Source organism: Carcharhinus amblyrhynchos, chromosome 23 (genome assembly GCF_965287045.1).
Source record: "Carcharhinus amblyrhynchos chromosome 23, sCarAmb.v2.hapA, whole genome shotgun sequence".
Taxonomy (NCBI): Eukaryota; Metazoa; Chordata; class Chondrichthyes; order Carcharhiniformes; family Carcharhinidae; genus Carcharhinus; species Carcharhinus amblyrhynchos.
This window is the reverse complement of record NC_137346.1, coordinates 43,837,885-43,857,127: the sequence shown is the minus strand read 5'-3', so window position 1 is coordinate 43,857,127 and position 19,243 is coordinate 43,837,885. Positions and strand designations below refer to the sequence as shown.

The 19,243-nt window shown below is 43.6% G+C and overlaps 1 protein-coding gene across 3 annotated transcripts in view; it reads left to right on the top strand.

Moving 5' to 3' along the window:
- The window catches only part of zzef1 (zinc finger, ZZ-type with EF hand domain 1), a 242,207-nt gene that overhangs the window by 136,532 nt on the left and 86,432 nt on the right, over positions 1 to 19,243 (top strand). For all 3 annotated transcript variants that reach the window (XM_080211009.1, XM_080211011.1, XM_080211012.1), the window contains exons 32-38: positions 3,633 to 3,794; positions 6,701 to 6,833; positions 7,274 to 7,412; positions 10,664 to 10,829; positions 12,282 to 12,544; positions 14,342 to 14,514; positions 16,856 to 16,942. In XM_080211009.1, coding sequence (XP_080067135.1) covers positions 3,633 to 3,794; positions 6,701 to 6,833; positions 7,274 to 7,412; positions 10,664 to 10,829; positions 12,282 to 12,544; positions 14,342 to 14,514; positions 16,856 to 16,942 — 1,123 coding nt within the window. The remainder of the gene's footprint in view (positions 1 to 3,632; positions 3,795 to 6,700; positions 6,834 to 7,273; positions 7,413 to 10,663; positions 10,830 to 12,281; positions 12,545 to 14,341; positions 14,515 to 16,855; positions 16,943 to 19,243) is intronic.

Sequence of the window (19,243 nt, the reverse complement as noted above, 5' to 3'; positions counted from 1 at the left end):
TATGGTATGTTGTTGCATGAGATTAAATCTCACAGGATTCAGGGTGAGGTAGCCAAATGGATACAAAATTGGCTTGATGATAGAAGACAGAGGGTGGTTGTAGAGGGTTGTTTTTCAAACTGGAGGCCTGTGACCAGTGATGTTCCCCAAGGATCAGTACTAGGTCCACTGTTATTTGTCATTTATATCAATGATTTGGATGAGAATTTAGTAGGCATAGTTAGTAAGTTTGCAGATGACACCATGATTGGTGGCATAGTGTACAGTGAAGGAAGTTATCTCGGATTGCAACGGGATCTTGATTATTTGGGCCAGTGGGTTGACAAATGGCAGATGGAGTTTAAGTTAGGTAAATGTGAGGTGATGCATTTTGGTAGATCGAACCAGGACGGGACTTACTCAGTTAACTATAAAACACTAGGGAAAATTATAGAACAAAGAGTTCTACGCGTACAGGTTCATAGCTCCTTGAAAGTGGAGTCACAGGTGGACAGAGTGGTGAAGAAGGCATTCGGCATGTTTGGTTTCATTGGTCAGAACATTGAATACAGGATTGGGAGGTCTTGTTGAAGATGTACAAGACATTGATAAGGCCACACTTGGAATACTGTGTACAGTTCTAGTCACCCTATTATAGAAATGATATTATTAAACTGGAATGCGGAGGAGATTTACTAGGATGCTACCAGAACTTGATGGATTGAGTTATAAGGAGAGGTTGGATAGACTGAGACTTTTTTCTCTGGTGTGTAGGACTCTTAAGGGGGGTGATATTATCGAGGCCTATAAAATAATGAGGGGCATAGACAAGGCACATAGTCACTATCTTTTCCCAAAGGTATGGGAGTCTAAATCTAGAAGGCGTTGGTTTAAGGTGAGAGGAGAGAGATACAAAAGGGTCCAGAGGGGTAATTTTTTCACACAGGAGGTGGAGAGTGTCTGGAACAAGCTGCCAGAGGTAGTAGTAGAGGTGGGTACAATTTTGTCTTTTACATAGTGTTTAGGCAGTTACGTGGGTAAGATGGGTATAGAGGGAAATGGGCCAAACGCGGGCAATTGGGACTAGCTTAGGGGTTTTAAAAAGGGACAGCATGGACAAGTTGGACCGAAGGGCCTGTTTCCATGCTGTAAACCTCTATGACCCTTAGCATGGCCAATCCACCTAACCTGCACATTTTTGGACAGTGGAAGGAAACCAGAATACCCAGAGGAAACCTACATGAACATGGGGAGAATGTGCAAACTCCACACAGTGACCCAAGGCCGGAATTGAACCCAAGTTCCTGGAGCTGTGAGACAGCAGTGCTAACCACTGTGTCAACTTTTCCAATCTGTTTTCATAATTGAAGTTTTCCAAGCCTGGAATCATTCTGTCTCTGGGTCAAAGTGCTGGAACACCCTCCCTAACAGCACTGTGGGTGTACCTGCACCACATGGAGTGTAGCAATTCAAGAAGACAGCTCATCACCACCTTCTCAAAGGCAATAAAACATAAACTCCAAACCAATACATCTGTTAAGTGAAATATTAAAAATGCCCCATTTACATCAAAATATGTCACATCTAATGTTAATGCTGATCTGCTCCCATTTGACCTCAAATATATATAGCCTCATAAACATATATATTTTCAGCTTTCAAAAAAGTGTTTTATGTACAAAAGGGTGAGCAGTAAGTCATGAGCACATTCTTGAACCAGCTACTAGGACCTGTGGAACCAGGGTGTCTGAAGCAAAACCAAATGCAGAATTTCCTGTTGATGGACTGGTGAATAAATCCAGACTGTGCTATGAGCTTACAGGCACAGTCACAGTTTGCTGCCTGAGGAACAGCAAGCAGCCACTTCCCATGCATTTCTCTATGTTCCCAGGCATGCTCTATTCTTTTTAAATACAAGAGCAACAGTGTTCCTCACGAGTGTCATTTTAGTGCGTATCTTAAATAAACTTAATTTATTTTAACATTTAATAGATATATTTTTTAAAAAATTACCAACAACTCAATTTCCATCTGACAGTTGACAAAATAATGGAACGTAAGAGAGGAATTTGAGAAGGCAAGATAGTTCAGCCAGAAACGAGGGTTTTTTTTTAAAGGCAGAGCAAGAGATGGTAATCTGGGTAAGCTGAAGGGAGCAGTTCCAGAAGTGTGGCAGGAAGGCTAAAGGAGCAACCATGGAACATACCGAGATGATGAACAGGGAACGACCAAAAGGTTCATCATTCTTGCCCTGCTGATGATTATTACATCGTGACTAGACACTTACTACCCACCATGGCCATGCAATCTCCTGAAACTGCTAAAAAATAGTGGGGTGGGTGGAGGGTTAATTTAGAGGGGAAAACCAGTTGTTGGTATTCACTCAGCAGGAGTGCTGGAGCAGTGACCATCTTTCTGTGTTTGGGAGTGAGCGCCTGGTGAGAGTTTATTACTTTGTGTCTGTCTGTGGAAATGTTGACTTCATTACACGGATTGCAGCAGAAACAGAAAACCTGGAAAACCTCAGCAGGCCTGACAACATTTGTGGAGAGAGCATAGAGCCAACGTTTCGAGTCTAGGTGACCCTTCGTCAGAGCATGGACGGCAATTTTGGGAACTTGTAGTCACAACGGCTTACAATGCATGCAGAACCTTATGGTGGGAGCAGATCTGCAAGTTAGAGAGAGGAAATGCTGTGGAGTGAAGAGGATTTTGAAGACGATTCTCTGATGACAATCCAATGGAGCCCAGCTCGGGCTAGATGAGTTAAACAGATCACCGTTTCCGTGTGGTATTAGCATTTATCTTCATGTCCTCTTGCATTTAAAACCTGGTTTGCTGTAGTTTTGAATTGGATGACAATGCTATTGGAGGCTTAACTGCTCAAAACATCAGAATTGTTCAGTTGCATTCCTGATGGAGGAGAGATCTGCTGCTAACCATTTGTCCCTTGCGCTGGAGAACTGCTTTTACCTGTGGACGAGCAGCCATAGACCCTTTTATCAGTAAAAACATGCAAGTAGATTCCACCCGTATAATGCAGAGTTTTTTTCTTAGAACAGGACTCTGCCTGTTTTCTTTGTCTGCGTGGGTTTCCACTGGGTGCTCCGGTTTCCTCCTACAGTCCAAAATGTGCGGATTAGGTTGATTGGCCATGCTAAATTGACCCTAGTGTCAGGGGTATCACTAAGGTAAATATGTGGGATTACGGAAATGGGGCCTGGGTGGGATTGTGGTTGGTATAGACACGATGGGCCGAATGGTCTCCTTGTGCACTGTAGAGAGTCGATGATCCTTCTCAGAAGATTACAAAGGCAAGAGGGATGGGAAAGCTTAAAAGCTAATTGCAACCTCCAATCTGGACTTTTTTAATTCAAAGCTAATGGCGGATCACTTCTATTTATTTCACGTTTACTGATTAGGTTGTTTGTTTGTAATTGCTAGTTCCATTCAAGGTAACATTGGTGATAATCTGTAGCTCTTCTCCCCTCCATCACACCTCCCCACCCACTTGTGAAATTCCGCTCTGCAATGTGATAACCATTCTCATTCAAGTTCATGTGTAAACATGACTTCCTGAATAGCCCCAGAGTTTAGTGAATTCAAAGTGAACATTCTTCCTTTCTTCTTACTGTACTTTTGGTTTGTTTTAGGTCTCTACTCCCGGCACTGTCTTGTGTTCAGACCTGCCTGTTGCACCTGCTAGATATGGGCTGGGAGCCAATGGACATGCCCTTCTTCAACGACATCAAGCTACCTGATCTCTTGTTGGCAATGTCACAGGAAAATATCAGTATCCACGACAGTGCTATTCAGTGAGTACAACCGCAGCGTAGTCTTACCCAGCTATAATACGTGCAATAAAAATGTTTCAGGGAGAATTCACATACGATATCCTGGATGTAGCTGGAGCGGCGCAGTGCTTAGCACTGCTACCTCACAGCCACGGGTTCAATTCCCAGCTTGGGTCACTGTCTGTGTGGAGACTCCATGTTCTCCCCGTGTTTCCGTGTGTTTCCTCTGGTGCTCTGGTTCCCTCCCACAGTCCAAAAGGCGTGCTGGTTAGGTGCAGTGGTCATGCTAAATCCTCCCTCCATGTACTCGAACAGGTGCCAGAGTGTGGCAATTTGGGGATTTTCAAAGTAACTTCATTAATGTGTTACTGTAAGCCTACTTGTGACTCATAAATAAATTTTACTTTAAGACTGCAGAGAGCCCAGTGCAAGTTGTCATAAGCATAACCAATAACGTAATTTTAGAACCAAGATTGATGTTACTGTTACATCATACAACTAAGAAATCAGATTTTTCAAAGCTTGAAAACACAGTGGAATCGACTGAACATGGAGCCCAACGTGAGGCTGAAGTTGTCCAGCTTAGAACTAGTCATTAACTCAATGCTGTATCATCAGAAGCAGCACCATTCTTCCCACTAACTCTGACAATTTTTTTCTGTAGTGGCAAGTGAAAGCAGGTCAGGTAGGACTGGTAAGTGTTAATTGCAGTGTTAATATAAGCCTACTTGTGACATTGATAAATAAACTTTAAATGAGCTGGCACTGTACAAAGGCTATCTAGCTGCATATTTAAATTTGCTGCTAAAGAAAAAATCCATGTAATTATTGATCCCCTGAATATATACTTTTTTTAAAAAACAGCTTACATTAACACTGCAATGAAGTTACTGTGAAAATCACTTAGTCGCCACACTCCGGCATTTGTTCGGGTACACTAAGGGAGAATTTTAACATGGCCAATGCGTCTAACTGGCACATCTTTCAGTCTGTGGGAGGAAACCGGAGCACCCGGAGGGAACCCATGCAGTCACAGGGAGAAAGTGATACCAGAGATGAGGGGGTTAGCTTATGAGGAGAGATTGAGTAGATTGGGCCTGTACTCGTTGGAGTGTAGAAGGCTGAGGGAGGATCTTATAGAGACATATAAGATCATGAAGGGGCTAGATAGGGTAGAGGTAGAGAGATTCTTTCCACTTAGAAAGGAAACTAGAACTAGAGGGCGCAGCCTCAAAATAAGGTGGGGGGGGCAGTTTAGATCAGAGTTGAGGAGGAACTTCTTCACTCAAAGGGTGGTGAATCTCTGGAATTCTCTGCCCATTGAAGTGATGGAGGCTACCTCGTTGAATATATTTAAGTCATGGGTAGATAGATTTCTGATCGATAAGGGAATTAAGGGTTATGGGGAGAAAGCGGGAAAGTGGAACTGATCCACTTCAGATCAGCCATGATCTTATTGAATGGCGGGGCAGGCTCGAGGGGCTAGATGGCCTACTCCTGCTCCTATTTCTTATGTTCTTAAGTGCAGACTTCACAGTGACTCAAGCCAGGAATTGAACCTGGGACCCTGGCAATGTGAGGCAGCAGTGCTAACCACTGTGCTGCCCTTATATTCTCATTGTATCTATGAAGGACTTCATATAAGATTGATTTTTAAGCAACTTAATAAGACAAAATTGTAAACGTGTTAAATTGTTTTGAACAGTTTTTCCAACAGCAACTGATGTGTATCTTTCCTTGTTAATCCCAAAAGGATATCCTGTGGCTTAGATTTTCCGTAAATAATTGCCATCGTCGACGGTGTCTGTGTTGTTCCTTGTTTCTCTTCACACTAACCATTTTTCTGTTTCAAACAAAATTATCCAAACTCCCAACAATGGCTGCTATTACTTGCCCCAGATCTACACCGGCACAATGGTTAACACTGCTGCCACACCGCGCCGAGGACCCGAGTTCAGTTCCCAGCTTGTGCCACTGTCTGCGGAGTTTGTACATTCTCCCCATGTCATCCTTTGGGTATTCCAGTTTCCTCTCACAATCCAAGCGGGTTAGGTTAATTGGCCATGCTAAATTGTCCCTTAGTGTCAGGGGAATTTGCTGGGTAATACATGGGGTTACGGGGATAGTGCATGAGTGGGATTGTTGTTGGTGCAGGCTCAGTAGGCCGAATGGCTTCCTTCTGCACTGTAGGGATTCTATGAAATACATCACCTTGAATGTAAAGAAGTGCCCCCCCATCATTGTCAAACAGGAGTTGGGACTGAGGATGCAGTTGGGGAGGGTCTCTGAGATTGGGGAGGGTCTCTGGGGAGCAATATCGTCTGCAGGGAAGCAGTTCCTGAAGATGATGATTGAAATTTTTAATACTAATTTGGTGGGTTAGGAGAAGAGAATCGAAGGCCCGATTTTAAAGATCAGGTTGCGATCCACAAAGTACGATGGCAGGTTCCCTAGGATTCTAAGGGTAAAAAAAATTTTGAATTCGGTGTACCGTGAGAGTGGGGAATCAGTAAAGAGTGGTGAGGGTGAAATGATGAGTGAGTGGAATTTGTTTCAGAATGGAGAGCTAGGTGAGAACGGCTTTGGTTTTGGATTGGGAATGGGGTTTGCTGTCTGGGCTGATAGGGAAGTAGATTTAGTAAAGGATGGGGTGTTAGGTGAGGGGCATTTGGTACAGAATGGGCTGCAAGGTGTCAAAGCTTTGGCATAAAATGGGAGAGATTTAGTATTAAGTGGGTTTTGGAGCTGTGAGTGTTCGGGTAGGGCGGAGCTCAGGAAGCAAACCCAGATCTGCACAGGTAGCTTGGGGGGGGGGGAAGGGGGCAGGGGCGAGCATTGCTTTCAGTTCCAGAGATAAAGCGTCAAGTTTCAAACTACTGTAAAAACGTTTTTGGACTGCATGTGATTGCGATCTTGCATTTATTCAGCCAGTGGAGTGAAGATGATGAGATTGCGGATTATGAGTGCAACAAAGAGTGGATGGAAGAATGTCAGGATGGAATACAGCTTCGTGTCTGGTATGAGAGGATGTCTACTGCTACAGCCGAGGAGAGGAGGCGGGTAAGTAGGTGCTTTAAGTAGGACTCATTTACTCCTTGCACCACTTGACATTTCGCGTTGGCATGCAACACTTCACATTTAAATGTGAGAAAATAAGCACTGGTTGGTGAAAATTTTCTAATGGCTTATATTTTTATTCACTAAATGGCGACAGCATACACTACTCAATGTGCTTTCTGCGTGAGTGGGGAAGAGGGACGCGCTGTTTCTAAGCGTGATTTGGTTGATGACTTGGATACAGATTTGTTTTAATTTCTGTGCAAAAGATAACCCTGTGAACGTATTTTTGTTTGTTTTTGTTTGACATTGTGCAAAAATTACGCATTTCCCTTCTGCTGGCCACTAATCCAGTAGCGGCTTCCACCGTTTCTGAAGGAACAACCTATGATGTTTTAAAGCTTGGAAATTGCAGTGACGAATTTGTTTGTGTTTTGTGACAGATGCACATGTTTGTTGCACGTTACTGTGACCTGTTGAATGTGGAGATATCCTGTGATGGGTGTCATAAAATCGCTCCTTGGCATCGTTACCGGTGTCTTCAGTGTCCAGACATGGATCTCTGCAAAACATGTTTCCTCGGTAAGAATTTGGCCCTGATGTGAAGTAAAGATGACTTGACTTCTGTACACTGCCACTCAGGGCTTTGGACAGATGGAGTTTAGCCTAAATACGTTATGGTTTGCTTTATTTGCCATAAGCACAGGAATTTAACAGTCATGGAAAAGTCCTTTTGAAGAGAGCGCAATTTGCTTTGAACTCTCTTAAAGTACTGTACAAGAAAACCACATTGATTGCAGAGCAGAGGTGATTTGACACTCAGCTGAATCAGTGGAGGAGGAGACAGTTGTGCTCTGGCTGTATAACTCGTTGTTCAGGCTGCATTTTGAACATGTCAAGCAGTTCACCAATCAATGCAGGGAAATGTCTGCATCCTGGATCTGGAGTGCCAAAGGAGCTGGTCCTTCCTGTCCTGGGGGCTGAGCTATCAGGGAAGGAATGTAACAGCAGAGTACAGCATACTCTCCCTTTGATCAGGTCATAACTGGTCTGTATCTCAACTCCATTTTCCTATCTTTGATCCCCATCCCTTGATTTCATTAGCCAGCAATCTCGATAGCTCCAACTGATTACCAACTCCCGCAGCCTTTTTGGGAGAGTTCCAGATTTCTGCTTCCCTTTGTGTGAAAGGGTGCTTCCTCGTAACCCTCATGACTTTTAGTTTTCAGGTTTGGCTCCATTGTTTGGATCATAGAAAAAATAGTATCACAGTATTTACAGGATGGAATTATTTTAATATATTAAGTGCCTTGATCAGATGACCCATCAATCTTCTAAACTCAAGAGAACCAGAGTCATAGAATGATGTAGGATAGGGATCCATTACAGCTGTGTTGGATTTTTGTAAGAGCTATCTAAATAATCCTACTCTTCTGCTCTTCCTAAAGCCCAGACGATGTTTCCCTTTTAGTTATCCACTTATCTTTTGGAATTTATTGTTGAATGTGCTTCCACGAGAACATTTCAGACCATTAATCTCTGCGTAAAGGTTTTATGTTTCCCCGGTCCTTTTGCCATTTCTCTTCAACCTGTGTCTTCCTGATCCTTCCGTCACTAGAAACTGTCTCTCCTTAATTACTCTTACTCTAACTAAATCCTTCATAATATTGAATGCTCCTATCAAATCTCCTTTTTAACCTCCTCTGCTCTATCCTGTTTCTCTAGTCTTTCACTTCTAGTTTCATCTTAGTAAATCTCTCTCCAATGTCCCTAAGGCACTGACATCCTTCAGAAAGTGTGCTCTTTGAAATGGCCTCAATACTTCAACTAAGGACCAGCCAGTGATTTATAATGGTTTACCATAACTTCTTTGCTTTTATATTCAATGCTTCTTATTAAAATTGAGTATTCCTATGCTATGTTAGTAGTTTTCCCAGCTTGTCCTGCTGCCTTGAAAGACTCATGTATATACACATCATTCTCTCCATTCCTGTGCACCTTTTGAATTGTACCAATGAGCTTAGAATCTTAGAGAAGGAGACTATTTGGCCCATCAAGTCTGCACCGACCACAATCTCACCCAGGCCATATCCCCTTAACCCCATGTATTTATGCTTTGCGCTTTGGGCTGAGTGACAGAGGGAGGGAGGCCAACGACCTGGGCTGGCCATCGAGGTGGGGTGGGGAGGGCAGCCTGCTCGGGTAGCCGGGGCTGCGGGGGGAGATTTTTCGGGGGTGGATCAGGGGGAGGGAGGATTGGGAGACTGGGGCTACGGCAAGGGGGTTGGGGGGATGATGTCAAGGCTGCTCCAGGCATGTTTTGGGGGTCAGCGATCAGGTTGCGGGGCTGGTCAGCAGTCAGGAGGCTGGCAACAGGGGCCACTGTGCATGCACTGATCTCGGCATTGACAGATTGGCCCATGCACAGTGGGGCCCTCTCAGCGTCATGCTGCCCACCTCTCCAATGGGAATAGGCCCTGCCCCCAGTATTTTAATGTGAATCATGCTAGTGATCTCTGCAGTGCACAGAGTGTGGGAGATTCATTTTGAAACTCCTGCTGAAAAAACCAGTGGAGTTTACTCCAGTTTTTACACTTAGAATTTTTTTGGGAGAATCGCTCCCTCCACATGTTTCCATTTGAAAACTGACAACCTAGATATTTGGCCACAAGAAACCTCTCATCCTGCTAGGAATCCTTCACTTTGCAAGAAGTGTGCAAGAACAAATAACATTTTTTTATTTTAAACTTGTGAAAGCTTGCTTGGAATATGTAGTCCACCTCTTTGCATACAAAACATACTGATTGTGAGCCATAAGGGAGCAAATACATTCTGTCCATGAATGCTAAATTGCTAAAATTTATCTCTGATTCGTAAAAATAACACAAGATTACTGCACAATCTGATGTGTGTTTTTTCTGTTATCCTAAGGATGGGAGACCTTGTGACATTTCCGTTGACCAGTTTACAGCAGTAAAGGTTTCTGTTTGCTGTGTAACATGACGTCACCAAATATTGCACTCTTAAGAAACCATTTCTGTTTGTAGATATGTGAAGTTATTTATGGGAATTCTCCTGAGCGCTGTCTGATGATGGTCTGAAAGTCATTGCAGTTGTAAGGGTGAACAATAAGGCTGTGCAGCCTGGAACTGAGTGAAGGCACTTTGCTTTCACTTGATATTGCTTTTCTTAGTAAACTGAAATGTGTTTTTCCCCTGCACTGCTAACCCTCACCCATAAACTGGACCAGCTGATGGGCAACACGACAGCTCAGTGACTATCGCTGTTTGCTGTGCAGACACATGGATTTGGGCCGGTGTCTGTGGGAGTTTGCGCATTCTCCCCGTGCTTGCGTGGGTTTTCTCTGGGTGCTCCGGTTTCCTCCCACACCCCAAAGATGTGCTCTTAGGCTGATTGATGTAACAAATTGTCCCTAAAGTAGTCTCCCCTCAATCTGGTTTCCAATGTGGAGTGTCAGAAGCGTAGACAAAGGTCATGGGTGGAAGAGGGAACTCACAATGTTAAAATGGCGGCTTGGGCTCGTTGGGCCAAAGGGCCTGTTTCCCGTGCTGTGTTGTTCTTTGTTGTTTGCTGCATGCTGTTTTCTTAAAATGTCGTGCTTGATTAATGCAGTGTGAATGAGCTACTTAAGGTAACGTTAATATTTCCTTGTGCAATATGTTGAACGTAGTTTTGCCAGATTTTTCTGAATATTAAACCTCTAAAATCTGGAGTGCCAGTTGTCAGGGAAATTGGTCTTCAGCAGCTTTAACCTCAGTCCTGAAGATCAATTGTCTCACTATTTATTTTTTGATGCTGATCTTATTCTTCAGGTGGAGTGATGCCTGAACATCACGAAGATTATCACAAGATGGTAAACATGGAGTATGCGTGTGATCACTGTCAGGGGCTGATCATAGGTCGCAGGATCAACTGCAATGTATGTGATGACTTTGACCTCTGCTATGGATGCTATTTTGCAAAGAAGTACCCTGACAGGTAACCAAGAACAGTTACGTATAACTGAACCACCACTTGCTACTCCTTCCTCTGGCATTAGTATTGAGGGCTGCACTGCTTGGGATACAAGACTAGACTCTCAGCAACAACTTGCATTAACGTAGGGTCTTTAATGTAATAAAATGCCTCGGTGCTTCACAAGAAAGTTATCAGATAAAATCTGATGTCAAGCCACAGAAGGAACTGTTTGGCCAGATGACCAAAAGTCTGATTGAAGAGGCAGGTTGTGAGGTGGGTCATATCGGAGGAAAGAGAGATTGAGAGATTTAAGGAGGGAATTCCAGAGGTCAGGGCTGAGACAACTAAAGGTCAACACCGGAATCATGAATGGTCAAGAGTCCAGAATTGGTTGAATGCAGAGTTTTGGGGGAGGCAGGTGTGCTGGAGACTGTGGAGGAGATTATAGAGATGGGGAGGGGGCGAGGACACAAAGAGATTTCAAAACAAGGATGAGATATTTCAAATCAATGTTTTGCTTAACCAGGTAGCAATCGTAGAGGAGATATGTGAGTGGGATTGATGAGTTAGGACACAGAGGCAGCAGAGTTTTTGGAGAGTAGTGTAAGGGAGGCCAGTTAGGCGTGTGTTGCAATACTCAAGTCTAGAGATTACAAAGGAATGGATGAGGTTTTCAGCAGTTAATAAACTGAGGCAAGGGCAGCATTGTGTGATGTTAAGGAGGTGGAAATAGGTAGCCTTATTGAGTGTGCAGATATCTGATAGGTAGTTCAACTTTTTAAAGTAAGCTATTTGAGATGTGGTATTTCCATTCCCTAGCACTCCACACACTTGCTGCCATCTGTGTACCCTTATGAACAGATGTGTCCGCTTTAAAAACACCCCACTGAGTTTGCGGCGAGCTTGATGAATTATTTGGTTCCCTCTGTCTATGGTGCAGTGCCTATGGGAATGAAATTAACGAAAATATCATTCCATCTGGTCATGCAAATAGCTGCCAAAACTGTGCCCTTGAATGTTACTTACGACATTTGTGACTTGGAGAACTTCTTAATTCACTTGACTAATTGACTTGCTGGGAAATACTTCCTATTGTTTCAAGCATAAGTTTCGCCATAAGACTTCCCCACCTGTGATGTACCCTTGCGTATATTGATCAGTGGGTAGCTGACTTCAGCAGATTAAACTGCTTGAAGGTGGATTATAATGACTTTTTTCTGTTTCGTGCCCAATAAATACGCCTTGTATTTCTGTCTTGTTTATCATGCACTGCAGTAATTCCACCAGGTGGGGGCAAAGGATACCGTCGTGAATCGAAAAGAATTCAACACTGAAATTTTGTCGTAAATCGCACTGCGTTCCTTCGTGGTGTTCGCAACTTTTTCGGGCTATAATAAGATGCTCATTCAATGAGTTTTATTGTTTCTTGTGCGAAGAGTGGTTTCAAGGTCTTTCTATTTTTATTTGCTGCAGCCATTTGCCAACGCACAGCATCACAGTGTTCCCCATGGTGACGATTCGTATCAGCGATCGTCACCGGCTCATCCAGCCCTACATTCACAACTACACCTGGCTGCTGTTCAGCGCACTGGCACTCTACACAGCCGACGTCGTAACGGAACCAAACCCTGCTGAGGAGGAGCTGGACTCCCATGTGCGCGCACACGCGGAGGCATTGGAAGCTCGCTGCACAGAACTCATCACTGAATACCTACTCAAAGCACATCAAGGAAAAAGTCAGTCATGTGAATGATTTGCGTACTTTACTTTATCTATAAATGTCCATGGGCATTTTGTCTAAAACTGTCATAGATTTTAAATAGTTTGTTTTAGCCTTTATATTATCCTTTTAATACCTTGACTTTTCACCTTCACTCTGAATCGGAACTCAACTCAGACTAAGGAGGCAAAACAACTCCCCCTCTTTCTTCGATCCTCTGAGAAATGATTTTGACAGTCTACCAAAGAAAATATGTATTAGTATTTTGGCTGCTGACTCTTTGTCAGTTTCTAACCTCGTCTCCTGGGTGTGAGTCTTTTACTGAAAAACTTCCCTGATACAGAATAAAGTTGTCCATCAGCCATGTCCCAGAGGTTGTTAGTTTGGTAAGTAGAAGATTCAAATTTTATTCAGAGGGAATGATACTTCCAAGGTGTGAAGCATGTTGGAGAAAAGGCAGACAGAGCAAGATGTGCATTGAGACCTTAATACCAACAGTGGACAGAGAAAATGCACCATTTCTCAATGCAGCTCTTCATATTGGGTTCCACTTGATTTTCATCAGTCTTCCACCCAGCTAGAAACAGAGTGATGTGAACTACACTGTCTTTCACACATCTGAGGAAATGGGTCTGTTGTGGTTTAAGTCCCCACTGATTGACTTGAATACATAATCAGGGTTGATATTCCAGGGCAGTACTGAGAGAGTGCTGCATTGCCAAGGTGTAGTATCTTCTGGATGTGACGTTAAGCAACCTGCTAGACTGGTTCAGCTGATCAGTTGATCAGGGAGATGGGAACGGTATGTGGCTCCCTAGAAGAAGGTGCAGAAAGTCAATCCATCATTGCTGCAGAGAAAATCTGATCAGCTGGAAAAAGAACCGAGAAATAACCAAGTTGAACAGATATTTCCAATTCTGAAGGGAGTCCAGAACTCAAACATGCAATTGTCATTAATAAATCCAATATAGAGTTCAGGAAAAGTGGCACAGTGGTTAGCATTGCTACCCCACAGCACCTGGAACTGGATTTTAGTTCCAGCCTCGGGTCACTGTGGAGTTTACACGTTCTCTCTGTGTCTGCGTGGGTTTTCTCCGGGTGCTCCTGTTTCCTCCCACGCTCCAAAGATGTATGGGTTAGGTTGATTGTTCATGTTAAATTGCCCCTTAGTGTCAGAAAGACTGGCAGAATAAATATATGGGATTACAGGGATAGGGCCTGCATGGGATTGTTGTCGGTGCAGGCTCGATGGTATACTAATACGTGTGACAATATTAAATCAAAGCAAATCGATGGGCAGAATGGCCTCCTTTTGCACGGTGGGGATTCTATGTTTCATTATGGTAGAATGTGAAACTTGTTATTAAATCAAGAAATTGAGGCATTTATCATGGATGCATTTAGGTCGGAACTGGATAAAAACACGAGGGAGAAAGGAATAGGAGGATATGTTGATAGGGTTAGATGAAATGAAGTGGAAGATGGCTTGTGTAGAATATTAAAACCAGCATATAGAACTGTTGGACAAAATGGCTTGTCTCAATGCTGTCAATTCTGTGTGATAATGATTGGGAAACACAGCAAGCCTGGAAAAAGCAAGTAGGTGAGCCTTTCCTTTTGGTTCAGGACTTTGGTTTTAAAGGAAGTGAAACGTTGAGGTACTGAATGGCTTAACACTTGTTCCTAATGTCCATTTGTCACCTTGTTGACTGCACAGATGCTAGCTGGCCTGTATGCTTCCGGCATTTATTTACTATTTGCTCCTTTTCTTAAAATGTAAGTAATAATGTTTGCTGAATTTATTTTGGTCTAGGTCTAAAGAACTCTGCAGTGCTTTCCTTGCTGTCCAACGTGTCGGCTGAGAGTGACAAGGATAAAGCCGGTATCTCAGCGAACGCTACAGAAACAATCCTTTCTGCAACAGAACATACCGCCAGTAACCAACAGCAAGCCCCGGCTCGCTCTACTCGCCTGGATTCATCTGATGTAAATAATCAAATCAGTTTGATATGTTTGCGTCCAAAGCCAGAACTAAAATACTAGCCTTTGATCTTTTGAGGCCCATGTCCTAAACTAGACCATATTGATCTGATGAAAGTCACATATGGATAAGCTAGTTACAGGAATGACTGTGGGCTCCTTCAGTAAAGATCCTGCTGATGCAACTTGATGAGCCAAAGTGGTCTATAATTTAGGTGGATGCAGTAAGAAGTCTGACAACACCAGGTTAAAGTCCAACCAATTTATTTGATAGTAAACTCACAAGCTTTCGGGGTTTGCCCCTTCGTCAGGTGAATGGAGAGTTCTGGCCTCAGACACAGCATATAACAGCACAGTTTACAGATTACTGATTAGAGTGCTGTCTGTAAAGTTTGTAAAGACTCACATTCTAATCAGTAATCTGTAAACTGTCTGTGTTGTTATATGCTCTGTCTGAGGCCAGAACTCTCAATTCACCTGACGAAGGGGCAAACCCTGAAAGCTTGTGAGTTTACTATCAAATAAACTGGTTGGACTTTAACCTGGTGTTGTGAAACGTTTTACTGTGTTTACCCCAGTCCAACACCTGCATCTCCACATTTGGGGGTGGATGGGCAGGGCTGAAGGAACCATAGGCTGGCTATTGAGAGTTGCTTGCTGATGCAGCTCCAAAGAGGAGGCTAATGCCAGGTAGTCTGATAGAAGCTCTGAATGGACACAATCTCCTGGGCTTTGTTGGTAACTTTCGATAGATTTAAAGAACAATGGCCCAGGTTTCACAGGCAGCAACAACGAGATGGCACATGCTTTTAATCGTGAAGAAAGTTGACCACAGAGATTTAGCAATTTCTGCAGCATTCCCCATTGTGATTTTGATTCTAATGTCGGATCCAGAGGATTAACTCTACTTGGCAAAAATGATCTCATCAAGCAAGGTTAGCAATCAATTAGAAAGAAGAATTTACACAGACAGCAAACCAGGATATAAAAACCGCTGACTTCCATCAATTTATTTTAATCCATTTACAGACAACAAAATCAATACATGAGATTAAGGTACCAGCTGAAATGTTCATAATTTTTTTAAAAATCTGAATTTTTTAATACCATATATAATTTAGTTTTTTAGAGTCAGCAATGTTGTTGAGCATTAATTATGAACTTAACAAAATGCAAAATTTTCGAGAGGTTTTACACCAACGCCAATGGTGCAAAAGTGGAAATTTATGTCAACTCAGGTGATTGATTTCCATCTGTGGGGACCTCAACTATCCCTCCTCATCCTCCTTCACCTATCGCAACTTTGGACATTCTTGTCCAATGCCTCTCCATCGCTGTCCAGCTGACTGGGCCCACAGCGCTTGGTTCCATTCTTACCCAAGCCAGCGAGTCACCTGCAACGGTTTCCCTTCCCATCCCTGCACCGTTACTTTTGGTGTTCCCCAAGGATCGATGCTTGATCCCCCTCTTGTTTCTCATCTACGTGCTGCCCCTTGACAACATCTAAAACCACACATTATCCATATAAATGCTGACGATATCCTCTACCTGAGGCACCACCTCTTCTGATTCCTCCATTGTCTTTAAACTGTCAGACTGTGTATCCAATGTGTTGGTGGAACAGAAATTTCTGCCAATTAAGTTTTGGAAAGACAGAAGCTATTGTCTTCAGTCACAGCCATAAATTCCAGTCCTCCTTCACAGACTCCATCTCTCTCCCTGCAATTGTTTGACGCTAACCAGATTGTACACAATTTTGGTATTGTATTTGACCCTGAGATTAACTTCTACTGCATATCTGCACCATCAATAAGATTACTTATTTACACTTGCAAAGCATCGCCCAACTCTATCTTTGCCCCAAACCTACCTGTTGCCGAAATGCTCGTTCAGAGGCCGATCATTTAGGACTGGGACAAGGAGAAATTTCTTCACTCGAAAGATTGTGAATTTTTGGAAAACCCCAGAGGGTCTTGGATGTGCTGTCGTTGAATACATCTAAGGCTGGGATAGACAGATGTTTGATATCTCAGGGAATCCAGAAATATGGGGAGTGTAGGTAGGAAAATGGAGTGAAGCGGAAGATTAGCCGTTACCATATTAATTGGTGGAACAGGCTCAATGGACCATGTAGACTTCTCCAGTTCCTTACGGTCCCCTTCGGGATCCAAAGCTCCTTCATTCATCAGCTTAAAGCTCATCAAAAGCATCATATTTACCAACTTAAAAATACTAAAATATTTGCAACCAGTGTATTAATATTTAGGGGATTTCTCAAATAATCTTTTGGATGGTGTCTTTTTATAATAAAGTAGCAGCTGACACTTACTTCTATCTTCCACTTTAGGAATCCACTCCTGCTGATGACCAGAAAGCAGTTTTGTCCGATACACAGGAAGCTGTTCGGAGCAGTCGAGAGAAAATCCAAAAGAAGGTAGTCACCTAAGGTGTTAGTTGGGCAACGTTTATGTTTAAAGACCAGGTCAAGGAAATCCTTGGATTACTGAGTGGTTTAGGTGTCACAGCTGATTCTGGTGATTGATTCTGCTTTTTCAACAATGAGGAAAAAGTGATCATTTTGGAAATTTAAAGATATTTTAAGGCTGGAATTCTTTGATGTCAAACAACCCCCCTCAATGAAGAATTTGGCGCATAACCAAATCTTCATTCAGGCAGCGGAACCAGAGAATCCTAGCCACGGGTAAGGTTGGGTAAACCTGGCCTAAATCTTTTGCATTGTTGAGAGACTGTGTGTTGGTGATGAGTATTAATATTTATCTGGATCCTCAGAAGATGTTGGGGCCATGCTTAAGAGTGTACTCTCTACAGAAACATTTGTTTCTGTACTCTCTGGGTTAGAGTAACTCACCGCATTGCTGCTGTGTACTCTGGGTGGATTTGTTAGAAGAAGTCTGAATAAATATAAATGAGAAATATAGACTGTCTAACTAAGTAGTTTTCACTGGAAAAGTAGTGAAGGCCAGTTGGGATATTGGAAAAGTTTAATCAGGCCACAGGTACATTTGAAAATATACAGATGCATTGTCATTTATCTCTTTAAAAAGTTAGGTATCTTGATACCTTGTTTTTGTTTTTGTTTCTGTCTTCACGGAGGAGGACGTGAATAATTTGCCGGGTGTTAGCGATGGAAAGGTGGTAGGAATGGAGGGTCTTAATGACATTACTGTTACTAGAGAGGTGGTGCTCGACAGACTGGAGGGGCTGATTGTGGACAAGTCCCCAGGACCGGATGGAATGCATCCGAGGGTTCTGAAAGAAATGGCGGAGGTTATAGTGGATGCCTTGGTGGTTATTTTCCAGACGTCGCTGGATTCCGGGGAAGTGCCGGAAGATTGGAAAACGGCTAATGTTACGCCGTTGTTTAAGAAGGGTGCCAGGCAAAAGGCGGGGAATTATAGGCCGGTTAGTTTAACGTCTGTGGTAGGTAAAATGTTAGAATCCGTCATTAAGGAGGAAATTGCGAGGCATCTTGAAGGGAATTGCTTGATAGGGCGGACGCAACACGGTTTCATTAAAGGGAAGTCGTGTCTGACAAATTTACTGGAGTTCTATGAGGATGTGTCTAGGGCAGTGGATAGAGGAGAGCCGGTGGATGTGGTCTTTCTGGATTTTCAGAAGGCGTTTGACAAGGTACCTCACAAGAGGTTATTGCAGAAGGTCAGGGGACATGGAGTTGGGGGTAGGGTGTTAGCGTGGATAGAGGATTGGTTGTCAAATAGGAGGCAGAGAGTGGGGGTCAATGGGTGCTATTCGGATTGGCGGTTGGTGACTAGTGGGGTGCCCCAGGGGTCGGTGCTGGGGCCTCAGCTATTTACCATTTATATAGATGATCTGGAGGAGGGAACCGAGTGCAGGGTGTCGAAATTTGCTGATGACACCAAGACTGGTGGAAAGGCAAATTGTGCGGAGGGTGTGGAGAGTCTGCAGAAGGATCTAGATAGGCTGGGCGAATGGGCCAGGAAATGGCAAATGGAATTTAATGTTGGCATGTGTGAGGTGGTCCACTTTGGTAGGAAGAATGGTAGGAAGGACAATTACTTACGTGGCGAAAAACTGCAGCAGGCGACGGTGCAGAGGGACCTCGGGGTCCTTGTGCATGAGTCGCAAAAACCCAGCTTGCAGGTGCAGCAGGTGGTCAGGAAGGCGAATGGGATGCTGGCCTTCATAGCGAGGGGGATTGAATATAAAAGTAGGGAGGTCTTGCTGCAGCTGTATAGGGCATTGGTGAGGCCGCAGCTGGAGTACTGTGTGCAGTTTTGGGCGCCGCACCTGCGCAAGGATATTTTGGCCCTGGAGGGAGTGCAGAGGAGGTTTACTAGGCTGATACCGGAGTTGAGGGGATTGAGCTATGAGGAGAGGCTGAATAAACTAGGCTTGTACTCATTAGAGTTTAGAAGAATGAGGGGAGATCTCATTGAGACGTATAAGATGATGAATGGGATGGATAGGATAGAGGTGGAGAGACTCTTCCCGCTCAAAAAAGACAGTAGGACTAGGGGGCACAGCCTCAAGATAAAGGGGAGGCGGTTTAGAACGGAGTTGAGGAGGAACTTCTTCACTCAAAGGGTGGTGAATCTCTGGAATTCTCTGCCCGTTGAAGTGGTGGAGGCTGCCTCGCTAAATATTTTTAAGAAGCGGGTTGATGGGTTCTTGATAAGAGAGGGGATTAAGGGTTATGGGGAGAGGGCGGGAAAGTGGAACTGAGCCACAACAG